The sequence below is a fragment of the Pseudorasbora parva genome, chromosome 20 (genome assembly GCF_024679245.1).
Source record: "Pseudorasbora parva isolate DD20220531a chromosome 20, ASM2467924v1, whole genome shotgun sequence".
NCBI classification, from domain to species: domain Eukaryota; kingdom Metazoa; phylum Chordata; class Actinopteri; order Cypriniformes; family Gobionidae; genus Pseudorasbora; species Pseudorasbora parva.
In genome coordinates this window covers 5,523,068-5,545,577 of record NC_090191.1, presented here as the reverse complement: position 1 = coordinate 5,545,577, position 22,510 = coordinate 5,523,068, and the positions used below count along the sequence as shown (strand labels likewise).

General features: G+C 35.9%; 2 protein-coding genes across 2 annotated transcripts in view; both read right to left on the bottom strand.

The window, feature by feature from the left end:
- LOC137049032 (chemotaxis regulatory protein ChePep-like) overlaps window positions 1–22,510 on the bottom strand; it is a 341,058-nt gene that overhangs the window by 51,085 nt on the left and 267,463 nt on the right. The gene's annotated exons all lie outside the window — the stretch shown is intronic.
- Window positions 10,401–21,761, bottom strand: LOC137049031 (zinc finger protein OZF-like). The gene is made up of 3 exons (XM_067427427.1): window positions 21,715–21,761; window positions 19,230–19,345; window positions 10,401–11,513 (listed from the first exon to the last, which is right to left on the bottom strand). Exons 1-3 carry the CDS (start codon window positions 21,759–21,761, stop codon window positions 10,612–10,614), a joined length of 1,065 nt encoding a protein of 354 aa, XP_067283528.1. The 3' UTR covers window positions 10,401–10,611.

The window sequence follows — 22,510 nt, the reverse complement described above, 5'->3', positions numbered from 1 at the left end:
ATATTATTTTTTTCGTCTATGTTCTTTCTTTCAGTAGTACTGTCCCATTTCTGTATTTATTGGCGACTTTCCATTTGTATTTACTTCCATTTTGTCATGTTTTTCCAGGGTCTTCTCCTGGCACTTGTGTTAGAAATTGGGATGTAATTATTTTAAGTTAATGTGACATTTTGTGTTGAAAGTGTTTGTGCATAAATAAAGACATTTGCATGTAAACTGAAGGATTTTGTTTACTTTGAGTGACTTTTTGCAGCCATTCATGGTCTCTGATTGAAAGGAATAAAATAAAGAGACATAATTAACTGGGATAGAATCCTGCTGTACATAAAGCAAGATTGATTTTGTAGTGTTTCTATGTTGAGTCAATGTTAAATAAGTGATTTAATTTAAGTTTTAAAATATTGCTTTTATGGACATCTTGATCTATTTGTCATCGTTGAAATAACAGTATTTCACGGTGCAAATCTGATGGAAAATCAATGTTACATTTCAACATTCTTTCAATGTTGCTTCAGTGTTAAATAAGTGATTTAATTGTAGTTGAAAAAATGTAGATTTTATGCCCATCTTGATGTATTTTTCATCGTTGAAATAACATTATTTCAGGGTGCAAACCTGATGAAAAATCAATGATAAATCTCAACATTGATTCAATGATATTTTAGTTGATGCATTAACATTGATTCAACGCTGATTCACTGTTTGTCTGCTATCTGGGTAATTTTCATCATAGGTATACTTCAGCTAGGAGAGACAGAATGAGAAGAAAAAAATCCAAAAAAAAAATCACACTTTTAATCAATGTCAGGATTCAACTCTGTACGATTTCTGAATGTGAAAGCCTGGAGGTCATTTTTTTTTTATACATTTTTTTCTCATACAGAGTGGCAAATTGCTTGACAGACTCTGCATTGCACAATGCCTGCAACCTTAGCCAAACTGTGACCCGATTTTAAAGCCAATTATGGGATTTTATATAAGTTGCTATCCAACCCATACGGAAATGTAATATATGTCCCTATATCGTAATTGACACAGTCATATATGCTAAATATAACATATTGCTATCACAAATATACATATCTCTAGATATTTGTTGATATAAATTTACAAATTTATATTAAACATATTTACATTGTCCATATTAAATGAGTATATTGACATTACATTTATACCATGTACTATGTATGTTGACATACATTCAGAGCCGGCCCGTTATATAGGCAGTATAGGCAAATGCTAAGGGCGCAATCTCGCTAGGGGGCGCCAAAGAGGCCAAGGGATAATTTTTTTTTTTTTTAATGTAAAAAAATACAAACATTACCAAACTGCTGATATCTTTAGCAAACTAAACTTCGAAATAGTATTAATAATTTGTATTATATAAAAATCCAAAATAAGGGCATTACTACACCCGCCCCCAAATTGATTGACACCTGGCTGAAGGATGGAGCGAGGTGAGACCCACCCAGGCCCCGTGACACGTGTGCCGATTAGTTTACTTTTGATGGCTTGTGCTGGATGAAGTGGCGACATGTCAAAACGACCTCATAAGTTATCTGGTGCGCAAGGAAGAAAAAAAAGAAAAGAAGAGGAGGAAAAACGCGACAAAGCCAGAGGTAACTGTGAAGAAAACACTGAATTAATTAATTGTGCATGACGTGTGCACTAACCTAACACATGTTAAACATAACTTTACAGATGAATATCTAGCCTACATAAAAAATAACTCCAAATTAAGAGAGTTTGTCTTAAAATAAGCTAAATAATCTGCCAGTGGGGTAAGTAAAATAATCTTAAAACAACATTATTTTACTTACCCCACTGGCAGAGTTATTTTTTCCCAAAACAAGAAAATAATATTTTTTACTTGTCTAGTAAATGTTTCTTAATGTAAGAATTTTTAGATATTTAGATTAGAAACAAGACAAAACTACTAAGTAAGAAATGCATTTTTTGCAGTGTTGAAAAACATTCATTAACATGGCTTGAAAAGCAGCATTTTTTTAAGGCCAACAACATTGTCGTTTTTTATGCTATGCCAATTGGTTTGAAATGTCTCTGTAATTATTCAGAGGCACATTAAACGCAGTCAGCAAAGGCCTAATAATTTAATTATTTTATTTTTATTTTGTTTAAGGTAAATTTTAATTTTGTTATTTAGTGATTTAGATTTGCGTTTGGTTCAGTGTTTGAATGTTTACCCAAAAATACTGCATTTTGAATATTTAAACAGAATTTTTTTTTAATCTTTTGTTTTACAAAAGTGTTGTTGTTGTTGTTGTTGTTTTTAACCAAAAGTGTAGCACTTTTATATACACTATTTAAACATGTGACTTTGAAACCCTTTTACAAAATAAATGAAAACGTCAATTGCAAAATAATTTAGGCTCATGTTTTCTCATAAAGCGACTTTGGGTATCTAGAAAACTGCTATACAAGTGTTATTGGTTTTTAATTATTTTGTCTAAATATTTGGTGATATAAATCGCAATATAAGGGGGCGCCAAAAAAAATCTTGCCTAGGGCGCCAAAGAGGCTAGGGCCAGCACTGCATACATTAATACTAATACATCGCCGTCACTTTCCCGCCGGAACATGCCCATTCAGCCAGACTGAGTGGCAGAAGAGCTGCTGTACAACTGGATTGAAAGGGGTACTTCAGTGCTAGGAAGATGAATCTGTATTTAAACTGGGTCATTGATATAGTATTAATGTGAAATTATTTTTGAATGTGGTGCCTTCTAGACTGAGAAAAGACAGAACATGTATTTTTGTCTCATGGGGATGAAAGACAACAATTCCCAGAATGCATTGCTTTGCTACCCTGTGAGGCCACTCCCAAAGCGGCCCACACACAATCGCAGCAGGAGTGAGATTACATTCATCGTGATGACAGAGCTTAATGAGCTCTCGTGATGATCATTCCAATATACTCCAGGGTTTCTACTGATACAAAGCCATACGCTAATCGCTGAAGTAACCCATGAAGTAGGCATATTATTTATTATATCGCCTAGACATCATGCAAAGAGCGCTCCCTTTACTCATTGAACACATTGTTTAGACTTTATGCCAATCAGTAATATTCCACGTGTGTAATGATGTAAATCATGCCCTTGAAATTGGTATAACTGGTGTGGTAATTTTGTGTAGAGGAGAGTCTGGCCTGCCACCGCCCTGAGAGACTCTGAAGCTGACTCTACTGATGAAACTGCAAACTATTCTCCAGTAAAATTCTCAGATGATTGAACATCCTGACTCCTGGTCTTCATTTCGCTTATCTGGTCTCTGGGTCTTAAACTGTTAACCCCTAACACTTATACACAAGTTCATGTTATATTTTCCCAAAACAAGCTGATCCATGAACTGCCTATATTAGGATCTCAAGATTAATCAGAATTGATTGAGAAACTTCATAAAAGTTAACTTTTTCTCATTGTGACAACTGAGACTGAACAGAGAAATATGGCAAAGCATTACATATCGAATTTAACACAGGCTCATGTTATATTTTCCCCAAACCAGCCGATCCATGAACTGCCTCTATTAGGATCTCAAGAAGGTCATCCTCAGAAGTAGCACCTCTTGCTGGGTACAGCACTGTTGGACAGGTAGAGGCACAGGGAAAATGTTTAGACGTAGTGTCTCAATCGTAGAACTGAATTTCAGGCTGTGGGAATCCAAGGGGTGGCACCGCATCTGCTCTAGTCACAAAAGCAAGCAGGTCTTCTAAGGACAGATGCGATCGTTTTTCTCTACAATACAAATTATATCACAGAAATGCATTTTACTTGCTCAGTTGTTCCTTTCGAGTAGTAATCTATAAATGTAGGTAATGTTGATTAGGCCTAAACATAATGAAATGCTAACTGTATTGCTCTTTATTTGTAAGGTCATATGCCATCCAGTAGTAGTTCACCATCGGACAAATACTGAGAAAGTACAATCCCTGAAAAATAAGTCAATCCTACTGTTTACTAGTTATAGGCACAGTTGTACACAAACAAAATAAACATACAAATTCATCTATATATGTAAATTATTTAAGCATGCAAAATTGCAATTATTGAAGGCTCGCTTGCTTGTTCATTAATACATGGTTTCATGGTTTAACCCTCAAAGCACCTTCAGGACAAAATAGTCTAAAATCATTTTTTAATTTTTAAAAATACTTCCCTTAATCTGAGAGGTACAAGAATTGGCTACTTTTTCTAATTTTGTTTCCTGAACACACACAAAAAAAATACATTGACTTGATTTTACAATGTTATGTGGTTGAAATAAAAAAATAAAAAATCCTTAATTGGGACTTCGTGGACAAAAATGTCCACCCATAAGAAATGAATGGGAATTTAATAGATTTCAGAGCTTTTTTGTTTTTATTTGTCAAAAAAAAAAAAAAACACACACAATGATGATTATTCATACACATAAATGAAGGGGTGAGTCTGTTCAGCATTCTGAATGTGGCAAACACACACACACACACACACACACACACACACACACACACACACACACACACACACACACACTTATTGCATGGTCAGATTTGTCTAAGCATGTTTTGGCATTTTTGTATAGTCTAAAACAACAAATATGTTTTTTTTTATTAATTTTTTTTACAATTTTTGTTTTTTTATGTAAAACTTAAAAGGTTCAATTTGTTAAAACATAGGTTTATAGAGTTTATAGAGAGGTTCAGCCTTTTTGCAGCCATGTGTCCATTGGGTACTATTATTGCCATCTAGTGGCTACTGATATTTTTTATTAATTTAAATTTTGTACCAACATTGGTTTACCAGGTGTTACCAAAGTCATCCAATTTTTAGGTTTTAGCTCTCTGAAAATACTGGATTTTCTTTTATTTATTTTTATTGAAGCTAAATTAATATTAAATATAAATCAATTAAATATATAAAATATATACATTTGACATAAAAAATATGGTACTTTTAGTGGTAAATAAATAAAATAAATACATTAAAAAAATTGCATAAATTGATAGTTTTTATATTATTAAACATATTGATTTATTTAAAAAAAATAATTGGGGATCACACATCAGACCCCCATGCCCAAAAGTGTCCATGAAGGACCAAATGTTATATGAAGGTCTTTTGAGGGTTAAGCATGTTTTGGTATGTTTCTATAGTCTAAAACTACAAAGATGTTTGTAATTTAACTTGTGATAAAATGTAAAACTTAAGAGGTTAAATTCGTTAAAACATTGGTTTATAGAGTTCAGCCTTTATGCTTATTGCAGTCATTAGGTACTATTATTGCCATCTTGTGGCTACTAAAAAATTATTAATTTTATACCAACATAAGTCACCAGATGTCACCAAAGTCATCACATCTTTAGGTTTTGGCTCTCTGAACATGGTAAATAAATTCAAAATTCAACAAAAATAAAAAAAACTGCATAAATGGATAGTTTTTATATTATTGAAGATACTGATATAACATTTAAAAAAATAAATAAATTGAGGTCACACCTCAGACCCCCGTGGACAAAAGTGTCCATGAAGGACCAAATAAGGGCTCTTAAATGAAGGTTTTGAGCGGGATAGTTCACCAAAAATGGACATTCTATCATCAGACCTCTTTTCCAAACCCATGAAATGTTCATTTATCAATGAAAACAAACACATTTTAAATATTCTCTCATCATTATTTGTCTATTATAAGTCTATATTCAGCATTTAAGCTTCAAAAAGGACATAAAGACATGGTGTAACTTATCAAAATGAGTAGTGGTTTAAATATTTTGCAGAGATATTATAGCTTTAATTAATAAACAGATTTAATGTAGGCTTTCACAAACATTAAATCAACACATATAAATAGCACTCCAAACATTGTAAATTAAAGCTCAAATGTGCATTCACATTTTGAAGAGCATTTGGAGCATGAGGGCGAGCGAGTAAATGATCACAGAATTTTTATTTAGTTCGTGAAATGTCCTTGAAGTTACTTCAAAACTATGTCTTATAAAAGTACCTTCAATTGAACTGAGAAGACATTCCCAAGAGAACATTGTGACTCTGCTTCCCGTGTGTTGGGATCCTCCTGACTCCAGATGACTTTAAATAATGATCGGAAAGATAACCTTGTCAGTTGCCGGACTTTGTGGGTGAAGCCTTTCCAGTGTCTGCCACAGTTGAACACAAGAGTTAACCCCTTGTTTGAACTGGTTGCTCATGTTAGATGATCTAAAACATGATTAATACATATAAAGACAAAAAAGGAAAAATGCACAGTTTATCATAACAGTTCACGTCACAATAAAAACTATTTGGTGTCAGATTGAAACAATATGGCATTTTGATCAATTGAATGTTTAATTAAATACGTTTACACTCCTTGGTGACATCATAAATTACAAGCAGACATACTGGTATGTATGTAAATCACTTAAAGATTCAATAAAGATTCAAACGGTTATGAATTGATTCATGATTCGGATCGCCAATGTCACGTGATTTCAGCAGTTTGACACACGATCCGAATCATGAATCAATACGCTGATTCATAACCGTTTGAATCTTTATTTGAGGTTTGAAAACAAACACGGAAGAGAAGACAATGCTGAATAAAGTCATAGTTTTTGTTATTTTTGGACCAAAATGTATTTCCGATGCTTCAAGAGACTCTAATTAACCCACTGATGTCCATATGGACTACTCTGATGATGTTTTTATTCCCTTTCTGGACATGGACAGTATAGTGTGCATACACTTGCATACGCTCTCGGACTAAATATAAAATATCTTAAACTGTGTCTGAAGATGAACGGAGGTCTTACGGGTGTGGAACGACATTAGGGTGAGTCATTAATGACATCAATTTCATTTAAGGGATGTAGAATAAGGTCATGAACAATAAGGCGTTAATATGTGCTTTATAAGTACTAATAAACAGCCAATATCCTAGTAATACGCATGCTAATAAGCAACTAGTTAATAGTTAATAACTGAACCTAATAAAGTTCAGTTACCACATAAAGTGTTACCACACTAGACTACCATAATAATATTTCACAAGTTGGTTTTGCATGGCAATCTTAAAGCTATTGATGTTAAACTTGAGCAGTGGAGGGGATCGAGGGAGTGGCTTTGAGCTCTGATATACTTCAGGGAATACTAGAGCTTGAAAGATAAGCATGGATGACAAGAATTGGCCTAATGGAGATGAGAATTGACCGCAGATACTGCCTCAAGGTGAACGGCTGCTTTTATGCACCGGCAATCAATGAGATTGATTCACTCTTCCCAAAATTGCATAAATTTGCATCTAATAAAATAATAATAATAATATTAGTTAAATGTGAAAAATGTTCTTGATTGCCAAGTAGTCAATTTTCTTTATTTCTATTATTCTTGTGACTAGTATTTGTCTGCAAGCTTAAAACTGTCATTGAATAATTTTCACATCCTTAAACGGTTACTTCAGCGATTAACATATGGCTTTGGAATCAGGAAGTGAGTGCTCCTTACTGACCTCACTTTCCGCCGTTGAAGTCAATGGGATAGTTCTGTCCATTTCTTTTACTGTCTACGGGGAAAATCGCACTCACCGCTGCGGGCATTCATGTAAACGGAGCAGCAAAGCAAAATTAGTGTTTCAACTTCTCAAATGAATTCCTATTAAAAGTTAAGCTTCCAAACGCATGAACTGAAAACACACCAGACTGAACACGCGCTGTGTATCTATGCCATGGACGCGTTTACCTCAGCTCTCATCACGGGAGCTCATACATTATGATGAATGTAATCTGACTCCTGCAGCGTTTGTGCTGTAACACTCGCTCAGCGGCTAAATCACATTATATTGAACAGACACGTTCAGATTTTAATTATAGTGTCTGTTCTCTAACTGAACTGATTTTATGAAAATGAATGCGGTCGCTGTGGGAAAGTGAAAGTGATTCAGTAATTTAGTAGAGGTGGCTTTGGGAATGTCCTCACAGGGCAGTGAAGCATTCTGGGAATTGTAGTCTTTCATCCCCATGAGACACAAATACATTTAGTCTTTTCTCAGTCTAGAAAGCACCAAATTCAAAAATAATTTCACATTAATGACCCAGTTTAAATACAGATTCATCTTCTTAGCCCTTTTAGCCAAATCTGAGAAAAGAGCTAGAAGATCAGTCCTCCACTAATTTGTGTTGTTGTACTAAATCATGGTTGGGGAATTTGCTGAGTGTGAATTAGCTTGTATGGGCAGCTTGTTTACGAATAGATTAATTGGATTTCCTTAACACAAATCAAATATAAGGTTTATTTGATGTGTGAATCCAAAGGAGAGTATTTGGGACAGTCAATTTTACATGCAAATGTAATTCAAATACTCAGAATTTTTTCACAAAAGTTTCATAAATGAGGCCCATTTAATAAATGAACAAAGCTTTTTTCTTAAAATTAACTGAAAGCTTGTATGCCAATGTTTCCTTTAAGTGTATTATAAAGAATTGTTCCTTTCTGTGAGATTTAAAAAATATATTTTATGGAATTATATAAAAAATAAAATTTGGGCAGTTTTTATTCTTTTATTATACTGGCAGTTTTTATTCTTTATTTTATATGAATAACATTTTTTCTCAAAAGGCCAAAAATATTCACCCAGTAGAGAAAAGTTTTTCTCAACAAGAAAAAAAAGGAATATTTTTTTGTAATAAACGCTGGACATGAGTAATGAGTAGAGCCGCGATATCAAAACCCTGCTCACACTTCCACAGTATCTGTTAGTACAGTTTACTGCAGAACAACTCATTATGTTGGTATGAAATAATAAACAATTATGGAAATGTAGAAATTAAAGAATTAAAGTGCCTTAAGGTAAAAACCTTTAGTGCCTCGTTGACTACTTTACTCAGAGAAGCTGTCAATCATGAAGCCACACTCCCGCACAATATTTTTATAGCATCAAATAACTAAAATCAAACTTATAAAAAAACAAAAAACACTTGAACTTACATCAGCGGTATAAGAATGACAGAAATCATCTTTGGAAAAATATAATTTAAAGAGTCATTTGTTTGTTTGGTTTGTCCCATTACATTACACTGAGGGTTTGTCCTGGGTCCAGCCACCTGGAGGCTATCAAGATGCTTTCGCTTCACTTTTCAGAACTTGAGTGGCACACTTGCTCACGATAAGGAAGAAAACATTTGTCACTAATGTTTTATTGTAACTTTAAAACTTTACATTTAAACAATGTCATTAGTAATAAAACCTGTGAAAAATGAAGTGCTTCACAATCTGTCCATAAATTTGGGGAAGGCATTCAAAGTTAGTGTTGTATATCTGCGGCACTCCACATTCAGCAATCCATTCCCCAAATCTTGTTTAAGCTTCACAAAATCATCTTCTGTGTTGCACTGCTTAATCTTTTGTAACGGATGGGAAAAAAACAGATATTTCAAACAGAGAAATAACTTAAAACAAACTTAAGTATTTATACTGATTGTATTTATTGAATACATGTTAACCAAATCATGAATACCTTTAGGACATGTTCCTGCACATCTGGCAACACCTCACATAGGAAGTTCTCTTCATCTGCATCTTGACCGCACATTAGCAAATACAATGCAGGGTCCAGTGTTTAAGGCCTGGTCCTCCATTTATCAGAGACCAGACAGTCAGTTTCCCTGCTGTATAGTACCTGCCCTGCTCTAAAGATGACTGGTCATAGGTAAAAAAAGAAAAAGAAAAAAAGTTCTCCTTCCCATCCCTCAAAAATCCCTAAGGATGACCAGACCTCCCTCATCAAAAGCCTATAACAAAATCAAAGACATGGTTTTGGTTGTAATAAAAAAGCTTAAGTTATTTCACTATTGTGTCACTGATCCTTCACTAATCATTCTCATATGAGGATTCACTGCTCAAGAAGCATTTATGATTATTATTAATGTTGAAAGCAGTTGTGTCAAAAAAATTTTTAGGATTATTTGATGAATAGAACGTTTTTTTTATTATTATTTTGGAGAAAGAACTTAATACAAAATTTATTTAGCAAGGATCCATTAAATTGATCAAGTGACAGTAGACATTTATAATATTGCAAAAGCTTTATATTTCAGATAAATGCTGTTCTTTTGAACTTTCTATGCATTAAATTATCCTGAGAAAACACTGATAATAATCATAAATGTCTGTTGATCATCAAATCCTCATAATGATTTATGAAGGATTATGTGACTCTTGAAACTGGAGTAATGGGGATAAATTCAGCTTTGATCACAGGAATAAAATATTTTTTAAATGTATTCAAATAGAAAAAGTATATATTTTACAATGTAAAAATATTACATAATAAAACTGTTATTGCTGTAGTTTGGATCAAATAAATGTAGCCTTGGTGAGCAGAAGAAACATTTGGTTGATACAGTCTTTGCAAACTGATTGTTTCTGTCGTTTGTTTAACTTCTATCGTAATACAGCTGTTTAGTTAGCTATGGGGAGGTTGCCAGAAATGCAGAAATAAGACATCATTTTGTTTTATTTGTTACTCTGTTAGGATTATACATTCACAATTTATATTTCATCACCACTAGTAAGTGCTTCACGAAGCTTCCGTCTGCCCATAACTAGTGAACGGCTTCTATCCAGTATGAATTCTCATGTGTCTGGTAAGGCTTCCTTTTCGGTTGAAACTTTGTCCACACTGTTGGCAGGTGTAAGGTTTCTCTCCAGTGTGAATTTTCATGTGGCAATTAAGGTTTCCTTTTAGGGTAAAAGTTCTTCCACAATGTTGGCAGGAGTAAGGCTTCTCTCCAACGTGAATTCTCACATGCACATTAAAGTTTCCAATTTGAGTGAAACTCTTTCCACACCGAGTACATGTGTACGGCTTCTCTTTAGTGTGAATTTGCATGTGCCTGTTAAGGCTTTCTTTTTCAGAAAAAGTCTTTCCACACTGCGGACATGTGTAAAGTTTCTCTCCAGTGTGAATACTCATGTGCCTGTCAAGGCTTCCCTTTCCAGAAAAACTCTTTCCACACCGCAGACATGTGTAAGGCTTCTCTCCAGTGTGAACTTTCATGTGTTTTTTAAGGCCTCCTTTTAGAGAGAATCTGTTTCCACACTGTTGGCAGATGAAAGGCTTCTCTCCAGTGTGAATTTTCATGTGGACCTCAAGGGTTTCTTTACGGTTAAAACTCGTTCCACACTGAGAGCAGGTGTAAGGCTTCTCTCCAGTGTGAACTCTCATGTGTCTTGTAAGGCTTACTCCTTGACTGAAACTCTTTCCACACTGTTGGCAGGTACAAGGCTTGTCTCCAGTGTGAACGCTCATGTGCCTGTCAAGCCTTCCTTTTCGGTTGAAACTTTTTCCACACTGTTGGCAGGTGAAATTACTTTTAGTTCCCTTCTTTTCACCCCTTTTTCTTGTCTTTTTAGCCTGTGCGCAACTAAAAGTTTTTTCCCTTGTTATGAATTCATGAATCTTATTTTTATCTTTCTCTTCATTCAGTACTTCACTCTCCTCATTTAGGGCCATCGGGTCTAAGGCAAAAAGAGAAAAATACAAATGAACACCAGTTAAATAGTACAAAGCAACAGACAACAAAATATTTAAGAGATGTAAAGCATCAAACTAGATTCTATTCCGACGGGCATCACACCTGGGGGAAAGGGGACAGAGGTTTATGGGGGGACACTGATATCCTATCCATAATATTGTCCTTTGAAATACATGAAGAGCACATTCTTTTTATACCCCTAAATGAAGACTGAAAAAGAAATTAGCTCTGATTGAAGTACATCAGACTTTAATGACTGCAACGCCAACACAGCAGCATCTCAATAAAGAATCCAGCTGAAGATACACCAGATACACCAGTCAGGGTGCCCATGCTAACCCGACAACTGCTAAAAGCGCTAAAAGTGGGCATGTGAGTATCAGAACTGGACCACAGAATAATGGAAGAAGGTGGCCTGGTCTTATGAATCACGTTTTCTTTTACATCGTGTGGATGGCGGGTGTGTGTGTGTCACTTACCTGGAGAACACATGGCACCAGGATGCACTATGGAAAGAAGGCAAGTCACCGGAGGCAATGTTCTGCTAGGAAACCTTGGGTCCTGCCATCCATGCGGATTACAACTAATTTAGAGATCACACTGCCCGATTTTAACTCGCAGATCTTAACACGCAAAATCATAGGCAAATCTGTACACACAATGGTGGATCTACCCTAAGAAAGACCATTGCCACCCCATCTGCCACCCCAGCAGTGTATCCCAAATTCCCAATGTATAAATTGTTTCATCTACCAAATTACATCAGCGGCACAATGTGATTAGATGATAGCAAGAAAACACGTCTTTATATTATTGTATAGTAGTCCAAACAAATGACTTGAACTGCTTAGTGGTGTGCAATGCAACTAGTTTGATCACGAATAGATGACTCTGTCGCCTGTTTCACCCAGTCTGTTTGCAGTGCGTATATTTTTTTTCGTCCCAATGTTAACGGATTACAGCTTTCACACGGCACACAGATGTGGTCCGGCAGTGCTGCGTCTGCAGGAGTGCGGCGTTCGTTTCCACTCCAAATCTCAGCTATTTTTTGCTGTGCTGGAGGCGCTGAATTAAAGTGACAGAGCATTGTTTGCCTTAAAATAAACATGTATTGAAGTGAAAATCTAATTATTTTACCAAAGATGCATATAATTTAATGTCTAATCTGTTTCAAAGTCAAGCAAGGAAAACGACACATTTAGGTAAATAGGGAGACATAATGGAGAGCTCTCGTCCTTTCTTAAAGGTGGAGAAAAAGTAGGAATGCACCGAATCCAGATTTTTGAGGTTCGGCCGAATACCGAATCCACTGGTTAAGATTCTGCCGAATCCGAAACCAACTCCCATCCTCAGTCCAATATCACAGTAAACACATTAATGACAAACAACGTCCACAGCAGTGTATTTTTAATTTAATTTAAATTTAAAAAAAGGCAACATTATGCCAGGATGACTGTGCCGTATTGCTGTCTGTAGATTCCTTCATGCACAACTCTTATTCTCTCGGATGGGAAGTTCGGTTCTTTTCCGCGAAACGGTTCTTTTGGACAGTTCGTTTCAATGAACCGGTTAAAAAAAACGGATAACCGCTTCTTTTACGTCCTTACGTAATGACGTTGTTTCTATCATCCCGGCGGATGAAAATACATTCAAACACATTCATATAAAAGTATTTGTAATCAAAACTTAGTATAGTAATAATTATTATTGTCATCATCATCATCTTGAATACGTTTTTTAATTCATGTTTTGCAAAAGCACTCAATACAGCCACTGTCGTGCAAACACTAAAGTTTTACACAGATTAAATAAACTTACATTGACATAACATAAACTTACACAAATCCTTGGTTCACCCGTGCTCATATATTATCAGCATCAGTTTTCCGAGAGAAACAGCATCAGCCGTCCCACTCCGAGAGAAACAGTTCTGTTCAAGACGACGCTATCACGCAAGCAGTATCTCAGCTCACCGGTTCTCACGGCAAAACATGTCTCAGTTCAGTGAACTGTTGGAGTTACAACAAATACTTCAAGATATTAGTCTATTTCTAGTCTGAGGGATTGTCACTCATGTCAGAAAGTGAGTAACTACAGTAACTTGTGGGATCAGCGCTGATTTGAGATGCGAACCGTTTAGAACGATTCAGTCTGATTTGGTGAACTGCCTGGTTCGACCGGATAACTAAAAAGATCTGGTTAAAAAGTACGATTCGTTCGCGAACCGGACATCCAGCGGCTATTGTTCAGGGTTCTTGGCACCACGAGACAAATCGCCATTGCAAATTGAACATATAGCTCGAATTGAATTGCCTTCTTGTGACTGAAAGTACTGCCAAACAACACATTTTGTGTTCACAAGTTCCATTTTCACTTTCTCACAGCCTACTGCATTCGAACGGTCCACCTAGTAAACACGTTGCCATAATCAACCGCGGCATCATCGACCAGTATCGCGTAGTGCAAGCGGGTTCGGTTCGGTGGAAAAAAATTCTAAGGTTCGGCAGAAACCGAACCCAGTCAAAAAGCCCAATGTTCGGCCTTATCCGAATCCTGGATTCGGTGCATCCCTAAGAAAAAGTTCTTTATGACCTGCAGGATTTCTTGTAAAAATGTATGTTAAAATGAAAGAAATTAAAGACTGGATTTTTTGTCTATTGTAAGTTTTAATGTAAAATGTCTCTGATTTTAGCATAGGCCTGTGTTTAAATGTTTTGCCACTTGCTTGAGCAACATAACATATAATAAATTTAAAGTGATTAATTGAATATTGAACTGATATTGAATTGAACAGTGTTTAAATGTAGGCCTAGGGCATTTATGTGCATAAATGTAGGCCAGTGCATATGTGCATAAATGTAGGCCTAGTGCATCCATGACGGCAGTCATATTGCGTTCTGGCACAATATGGCTGCTGTCGCATCATCCAGGTGGATGCTGCACATTGGTGGTGCTTGAGGAGATTCCCTAGCCTGACAAGCCAGACCCACATCAAGATGTTTGGTCTGGAAACTCACCATAGACAGGGCTCAATCCGAGGGGCGGGATAAACGGTTGTCTTTCAAACTCCCTCTGCACGTGATAGGATAGCGCTACACCAACCAGAGCAACGAAGGTGAAACAGAGCTTGTTGATAGATTAAACATTCGCCGGTCGGCTAAACTCCGAACACATCTTCCCTTTTTAAGAATGACTTCAGTGCCGTTATTTGTTCTTTTCTCAGAGAAAAGCTTAACTCCAAGTCTTTCAGAGTCGCGGTCAAAGCTGATTCGAAAGACCGCCGCCGTTCGCCAGTTTCTGTGTTTACTAGAAGCACGCAAACGCAACTCGGCCGTCGTCATTATGGCCCCGCCCGCCGACTCTATACACGATGTGATTGGCCAGACCAGAGTTTAGCTTTTAGTGTCAGTTAGCAGCTCAGAAGGGTATTGAGAGTTCCTAGACGACACTTGCGGGTAGATTAAATTTGCTGCCGCTAGGGTGCGTCTAGATTTCTAGGCTAGAGATTCCCCCCTTCAATGTAAAGTGTTGTGAGTGCCTTGAAAAGCGCTATATAAATTTAACAAATTATTATTATAATTATTATATTATTATAATTTATTTAAACGTGACATCTATGAATGGGTGTATTGTAATGCTAACAAGCCATCATTGTTCAGTAAGAACGTGTGGATTTGAAATAAAAATAATTATTCAAGGTTGTGTTTGTGGTATACAACCTCGGATCAGTTACGCACTACGAACGCATCATATGTGGAAGCACAACAGCGCACGCGGCTCCTGCAATGCATACGGACTGCAGACAGAGTAGGCTATGTTTTAAACAGGCGTAATGTTTGACTAACTAGTGTAGTGTAGTGTACATTTAGAAAGCTAGAACTTTGTACTTATTGTCACGTCTTGCGGGACACTATGAAACGAAAGGCTGACATCCAGTTGTTGTTGTTTTTTAAACCAAAATGAAAATCAGAGTCAGATAATGTGGGGTCAGATCAGAGTCAAATCCATATGGTAAAGCTCAGGCACCACCACAAACAGTGAGTAACAGTGTTCAATAATGCCTGATCTGGGATCAGTGAGTTCTGATGTGTAGCTAATCATTCAAGTTCACACAGACTTTCTTTCTAAATCATTTAAAACTGTTAGTCCTGGACCTGGCCGTCTTGATGCATCAGTGAAGCAAGCCAGTGACTAAAACCATCAACTTCACTCATTTCTGTTAGCAGCATGAAACAAATCTGTTATTTAAATGATTAAACTAGAGAGAGCGATCAAAGAACACTCTTTATAATGTTCGGATCGGTCAATCACCCGTTTGAATGATGCTGCTCATTATGCTCAACAGTAGCTCTTACTGTATTCATGCCGTGTGCTTGCTGTTAGCTGTGGTGAAAGCATTTTGTGAGAGAAATAACGTTCAGCAAAGTTCACTCGTGATTATTCAGAGCTCTCAGATATAAACAAAATAAACTCGCACTCTCAAAAACTCAGTACAATAACACTTTCACAGCAATCTTTCCCCAGCACCGTCTCTCTCTCTGTCTCTCTTTGGTAGTGATGTTACGTTCGTGAACGAATCGTTCTTTTTGAACGAATCTTTTAGGTGAACAAATCTTTTAGGTGAACGAATCGTTCTCATTCACGTAGTCTATTGACTCATGTTTCTCGTTCAGTGAAATTCCTCCCTCCACCGCAGCGTGGGGCTATTAGCAGCGAGCACATGCGCAGCTCTGTCGACTGTTTCATTCTGTTAAAGAATAACAAAACCTCAAGCCAATAGCGTTCGAGTATGAGATGTGACGGAGCATGTGATTTGTTGAATTCAGTGAACGAATACACCCTTTACTGACCGAGAGGCTTTGAGTCTGACTCTGAACGAGAAATGTCGTTAGTGAACGAATTGGTAGGCTACATGTCGTTCGTTCGTGAACGAAATGAACCAGTTGTTGAAGGATACTGATAGCGAACAGCTCGGCTCGTGTAGGTGGCATATTTCCAGTAAATAAAGAAATGTACACTTTACCACTGTAATGAAAACAGTGTAATAATGCAGGTTGATGGTTAAATGATTACTACAGAGTAAAGTGTGTTTGCATTCTGAGCTACTGAACGAACTTAACTGACCGAATCGCTGTTTTGAGTCTGAACTAGAGAGAGAGAGAGATCTCGTTCGTGAACAAACTGATACTTCTCTTTCGTGAACTAAATGAACCAGCTCTGAATGAGAGAGAGAGAGATCTCGTTCGTGAACAAACTAGGCTACCTCGGTCATTTAGCATGCGCGTCAGACTCGTTCAGCAATCAGCAGAAAGCGGATGCAAAGCACAGTTAAAGACAAACCTCATGTTTATAAGCCCATGTTTACCATAATCCCAGATATATGAATGTCTAAATGTCTGACCAAACAATTAAATGTTAATCATGCAAGAAAACATGCTTTGGTCATCTGAACCACTTATTTAGACTTATTTTATTTAATGAGTAGATTTTGCACATTTTAATAAAGCCAAATCAGTTTTTTTGTAAGTAAATACGTTCGTTGACTCAAAGGGTTACTTGGCTTTGTATCAGTAGAAACCCTGAAGTATATTCAAATGATTGTGCTTTCCCCCCTCATATCCCCCTGAGACAAGAGATTTAAATGCATTTTATTTCTGGAAAAGTTCCTCCTATGATGCAAATTGACGATTTTTGCATCATAGGAGGAATGTTTGGCCAAAGTCTAAAGACTACAGCCAGCAGAGGGAGCCATTTCCCCATGTTTTGAACCCGCGCATGGGGGATGGGAGATCACACTCAGCTCGCAGGGAGAGCTCAGCTACAGGCACTCATTTAAACGGAGCTATGGTGAGCAATGTAAGTCTTTTAACTTCTCAAATTAAGTTCTATAAAAAGTTAAGCTTGCAAAGGCATGAACTGAAACGCGCCAGACTGAACTTGTGTTGTGAATGTATTCCGCGAGTGTAGTCGCGATTACCTCAGCTCTCATCACAAGAGCTCATCAGCTCATTAATCTGACTCCTGCAGTTAGTGCTCAGTGCTGTGATACTCGCGCAGCAACTCACTCATTATATTGAACAGACACGTTCAGTTTTTAATTGTAGTGTCTTCAACTCAGTCACAGTAAACAAGTTGGTGGCTTTGTGAGTGGCCTCACAGGGCAGCGAATCATTCTGGGAATTGTAGTCTTTCATCCCCATGGGACAAAAATACATTTTCTGTCTTTTCTCAGTCTAGAAGGCACCAAATTCAAAAATAATTTCACATTTCTACTACATTAATGACCCAGCTTAAATACAGATTCATCTTCCCAGCGCTGAAGTACCCTTTTAAGACAGTACACATAAAACACTCTTTTCCGTCACCTGCGGTCATATTTATGTAATATTTAAAAAAAAATATTACTGAACGAATCAATGAACGAATCATTTTGGTGAACGAACTGAAAATGAACGACTCTCTTAAAAGAATCAAAATTTCCAGCACTACTCTCTGACTGGCAGCTGCAGCTGCCTGCTCGGGCCTGACTAAACCACGCCCCCTCCGTGCGCAATTTCATTCAAATGCAAAGATGTCAGCCAATCACAACAGTGGGTGTTTTCACTGAAGACTCACAGCAGACACGCCCCTTGATACAAAGCATTCAAGCCAGAGGGCTAATATCAGTATAGAAAAAAAGCCCTTTATTTCTAAATTATGACATTTTTGAATGTAATAACCACACTAACAATATAAGTACACCCCAGGAAACATTATAAAATAATAAAACAATCCATGCCATGGGACCTTTAAATGTAAGGCTATACAGCCATCAAGTGCTTACACCTTTGGATTGCAGATGATTAATGGTGCATAATTTAGAGGTAAATATTTAGTGAATTTACTATTTTTTAATAAAATCCCACGTAACTCTTTCCCCGTCAAACACAGAATTTTCCGTTATTTGTGAGAAAACGCTTCCAGGCCAAAAACTGATTTTTCTGTGTTTCCGTGTTTTCACTGTCAGACGCTAGGGGGCGCTATTACACATAGCCATAAACGAGCGATCGATAGACGACATAAAACGAGCGATCGTATGTAATCATATGCATATGAAAAAAATAATGTGATCATTAACATTAAACATCATAAAAGTCTAAAGTATATAATGCTACTGAATGAAATGTGGACCCAGGACAAGCTACAGGACTGTGAAGCATTAGGGGTGTTGATGGACTCGATCTACTCCATCTGTGTTTGATCATCGCTCTGAATCTGATCTGGAAACAGTCTTTCAAAAAAAAAACATGATTGTCTCAGCTTTTTGTTCAAAATGTTGCTTTTTTATGAAACTTGAAATGAAACCCATATTCAAGTGTTGATAAAAAAGGAATGCATGAAGCTAGAATAAAACGTTTTTGTGTGTGTGTGTGTTTAAAAGATGAGGGTCAGCTCTTTCTTTTGATATATTGCATGCTCAGATATTCATACAACAATATATTCTATGGGCTATTAAATTTTGGTGAAAAGGGCCAAAAACCCTGGTGGTGGCTGGCAACTTTTTTTTTAACACTGGCGGGGAAAGAGTTCAAATACAAAATATTAAAAGGTAAAAAATGTATAGTCTTCAAAATTATTCATTTCTATAGAGCTGGACATTTAGGATCATAATAATAATAATAATCAAATGACTGAGTTGAGCTCTGAGAATGAAACTAACCTGTTTGTTCCTCATTTTCTTCATCTTTCACTCTCAAGGTTTCTTCAATCTTCATGTCTTCACTCTCCTCTTTAATAAACGCCATCTTTATAATAGTGTGAAGAAAAAAGCTGAACCTAAAATCAAAGCAAATCACAAACATGCTAAAATATTTTGTCAGAGATACAGTTTAAACTTTAAAACCACTTTAAAACTTTACAGATTACAAATAAACTTTAAAGGCTGTTTGAAAATGAGAACAATTGGTTGCTGAGTTACTCCATTTAGTTTGATTAAATATAACATTTTCCTGATAACAAAAACAAATCAATAATATATATATATTTTGTTGGAAAAGTCATATTCATTTGAATGAAGGACAACAGATTTAAGACAAGGTTTCAATTCATTTTAATACTTATAAATTGAGACATCTCATATCTAATGTGTGTTTCTCAGGATATAGTCTGTCAACAATTTTAAATGACACTTCTTTGGTTTTATTTCTTACACAATACCCCCACTAAGAAATCCCCCAAATTCTTCCCACTTAAATGAGGGAAACCCAAACTAATTTAGAAGAGATTTAAACTAAAAGAGATATAATCGATTGGTCATTGCATTTATCATTAGTTCAATCAAGTTTATATAAAAACAAAAGTTTGGAGACTTTTTATTATTAAAAATAATTACTCTGTTGAATATTTCACTAACCATTTAAACAACTTGGTGGTATCAATTTCTTTCTTAGGTGCAGTTTTTATATTAACTAAACTATCTTACTATCTTAGTTAACTATCTTACCAGTGCTTAGTTCGCTCTCATATTGCGGTCTTTGAATTTTAAATAAGCTGCTGAATAAAATGCATCATGAAACTTTTGCTTTCGTTGATGTGAACTCCAATACATGAGGAGATTTTTATATTTATTTGTTAAGCTCGTTTCGTTTGCAAGCGCCATTGCGAGGAGCATCAGCCTGCCTCAGCTTGTCAAAAAAGCATTTTACTGTTGTGGTAGGCTAATAGTAGGCTAAATTAACTAACATTGTGATGTTTGAAGTGTTTTGGATTTTATAAGACAAGTCAACAGTTGATATGAGAGGCTAAATTGATGAAACATGTGGTTAACTCACTGTCGGTTGCTGGCCGTCGCTTAAAAAAATTAAAACTTTAATTTAACAAACAAAAAATTGCTCTAAACATTTTTCTAAGTTAACTTAAAGAAACAAAACGAAATATAACTACTTTGACATTTAAAAACAAAACTGAACTATTTTAATTATTGCAACAATGTAAAAAAAAAAAACCCGGTCTCCAGTCAGACTCGGGCCGTGAACTTTGATAAGCTGTCGGACACGGGCCGGGCTAGGGCCTAGATATGATGCTCGTACAGGGCTCTAATCTAATTTTGGCTTTGAATTTTGTTAATTTTAATTTCGTTTTTTTTTAGAAATATGAACTGAATTTAGAAACAAAATAAATTATTGAAATGAAGTTGGAGTGAGTGCATGCAAAATAATCCGTTCTCTGAATCAACGGCCTTTGTTAGTTTAGGCTACACAAATAAAATTAGATAATTGTCTTGCCCATATCTGGCTAAAAATGTCTATTGTATCCTACTGTGAGTTATATCCGCTGCCATAGGCTAAAGGACAATGTCCATCAGAATGCGCCGACTTCGTCGGCCATGGGTTAATGAAATCCTAGCTTATTTAATTAGGATTTGTTTAAATATTAGCCTATAATAATTTTTTATTTCATATGTTGATGTGTTATGCCCGGTCTGTTCTGTTCTCGCACTCAATTTAGGCAGGCTGCATTCTGATTGGTTCGGATAGCATACTGGGAGGTTGGGGCCAGGAGCGAAAAAAATCATGCTATGAAGCGATTTAGAAATCGCACATGCTCAAATCACGATTTTATTACGATTTCGATTAATCGCACAGCCCTAGTCTAATATATTATTAGTTGGTCAGTTGTTGAATTCTGATGGTCAGCTTTTGAGTGTTAAAGAACTATATCTTAAAATTAAGTGTCATATTTCTGTGAAAGAATATTGTATTGTCATTAATTTTATGATAAAATTATATCTCTTTTCATCAGTCAGAGCAACAGTTAACCTAAATGACCTGATTAGACAAAAAAAAAACTCATACATTAATAAAAGATTGCCTAATATATTAAGGGTCTTTATAATTTTCAGTTTAGGCATTTAACGAGAAAAAGAAATGGAGTGTTTCGAATCATTTAAACTTTTGTTGTGAATGAATCGGTTCAATTGACTCGGAGAGTCTAAAGCTCAGGTTCTCTCGCCACTCACTCGAGACTGAATTCATGTTTGAACTGATTCACAATAAAGAACGAAATGAGACGCCCTTTCTGTTACTCGTGAGTTTATTATGTTACTTTACTCACACAACGCGGATAAAAGGTACACTTAACAATAAATAATTCATGATGGGTCTCTCTAAACGGTTTATATTGCTTTAAACGCTTAAAACACAAACCTTCCTTCAGCCGAATCACAACAGATGCAGGAGCGCGGCGCGGCCATATGACGTCACATATCAAAAACAAAATGAAAGTCCCGTTCCCACTCTGCTGAGTCTAAAATCACAAATGTGCATATATATGTAAGTAGAAAAAAAATGACAACATTTAGGGTTGAACATATTAGTGGAATATATTTACTTACACAATGGTAAGTTAATAATACAGTTCACATTGAGAGTAAAATAATTAAATAAAGTAATAATTTATTTTCTTAGTTTTAATATTACATTTTATAATCATTTGAATGGTTATTTGATTTATCATTTATTCATTTTGTAATTTTATTTTTTAATATTTTATATTATTTATGTTCTATTGTTGTTTAATATGATTGTAATTTAAGGGGATGTTTGTCTTCACGGGTAGGAGATCAGAGAATGTCTCCATTTCAAGGTTTCTATTATCACAGTATGATGTTGTGAAGCAGTGATTTTCCACAGTTTTTCCAGTGGTTAATCAACACTTGTTGGAATTGTACTGGTCAGATAAAGTGTTACATCTAGATGAAGTGATTGCATTGAAGCATATGCAACTATGATTATTTCATAAACTCTGCTCTTTTATCATCATCACTTCTCCTGCTTCTGCTCTTTTCAAACGGAAATGAATTATATATACACATATGAAATATACTTATATTACATATATCCACATAGAAAGTGAAAACATATGTACATATACAGTAGGTACCGGTGCTATATTGACCACGCTACTGTCGGGACTGTATTGGACAGGTGATGAGCAGTGCCT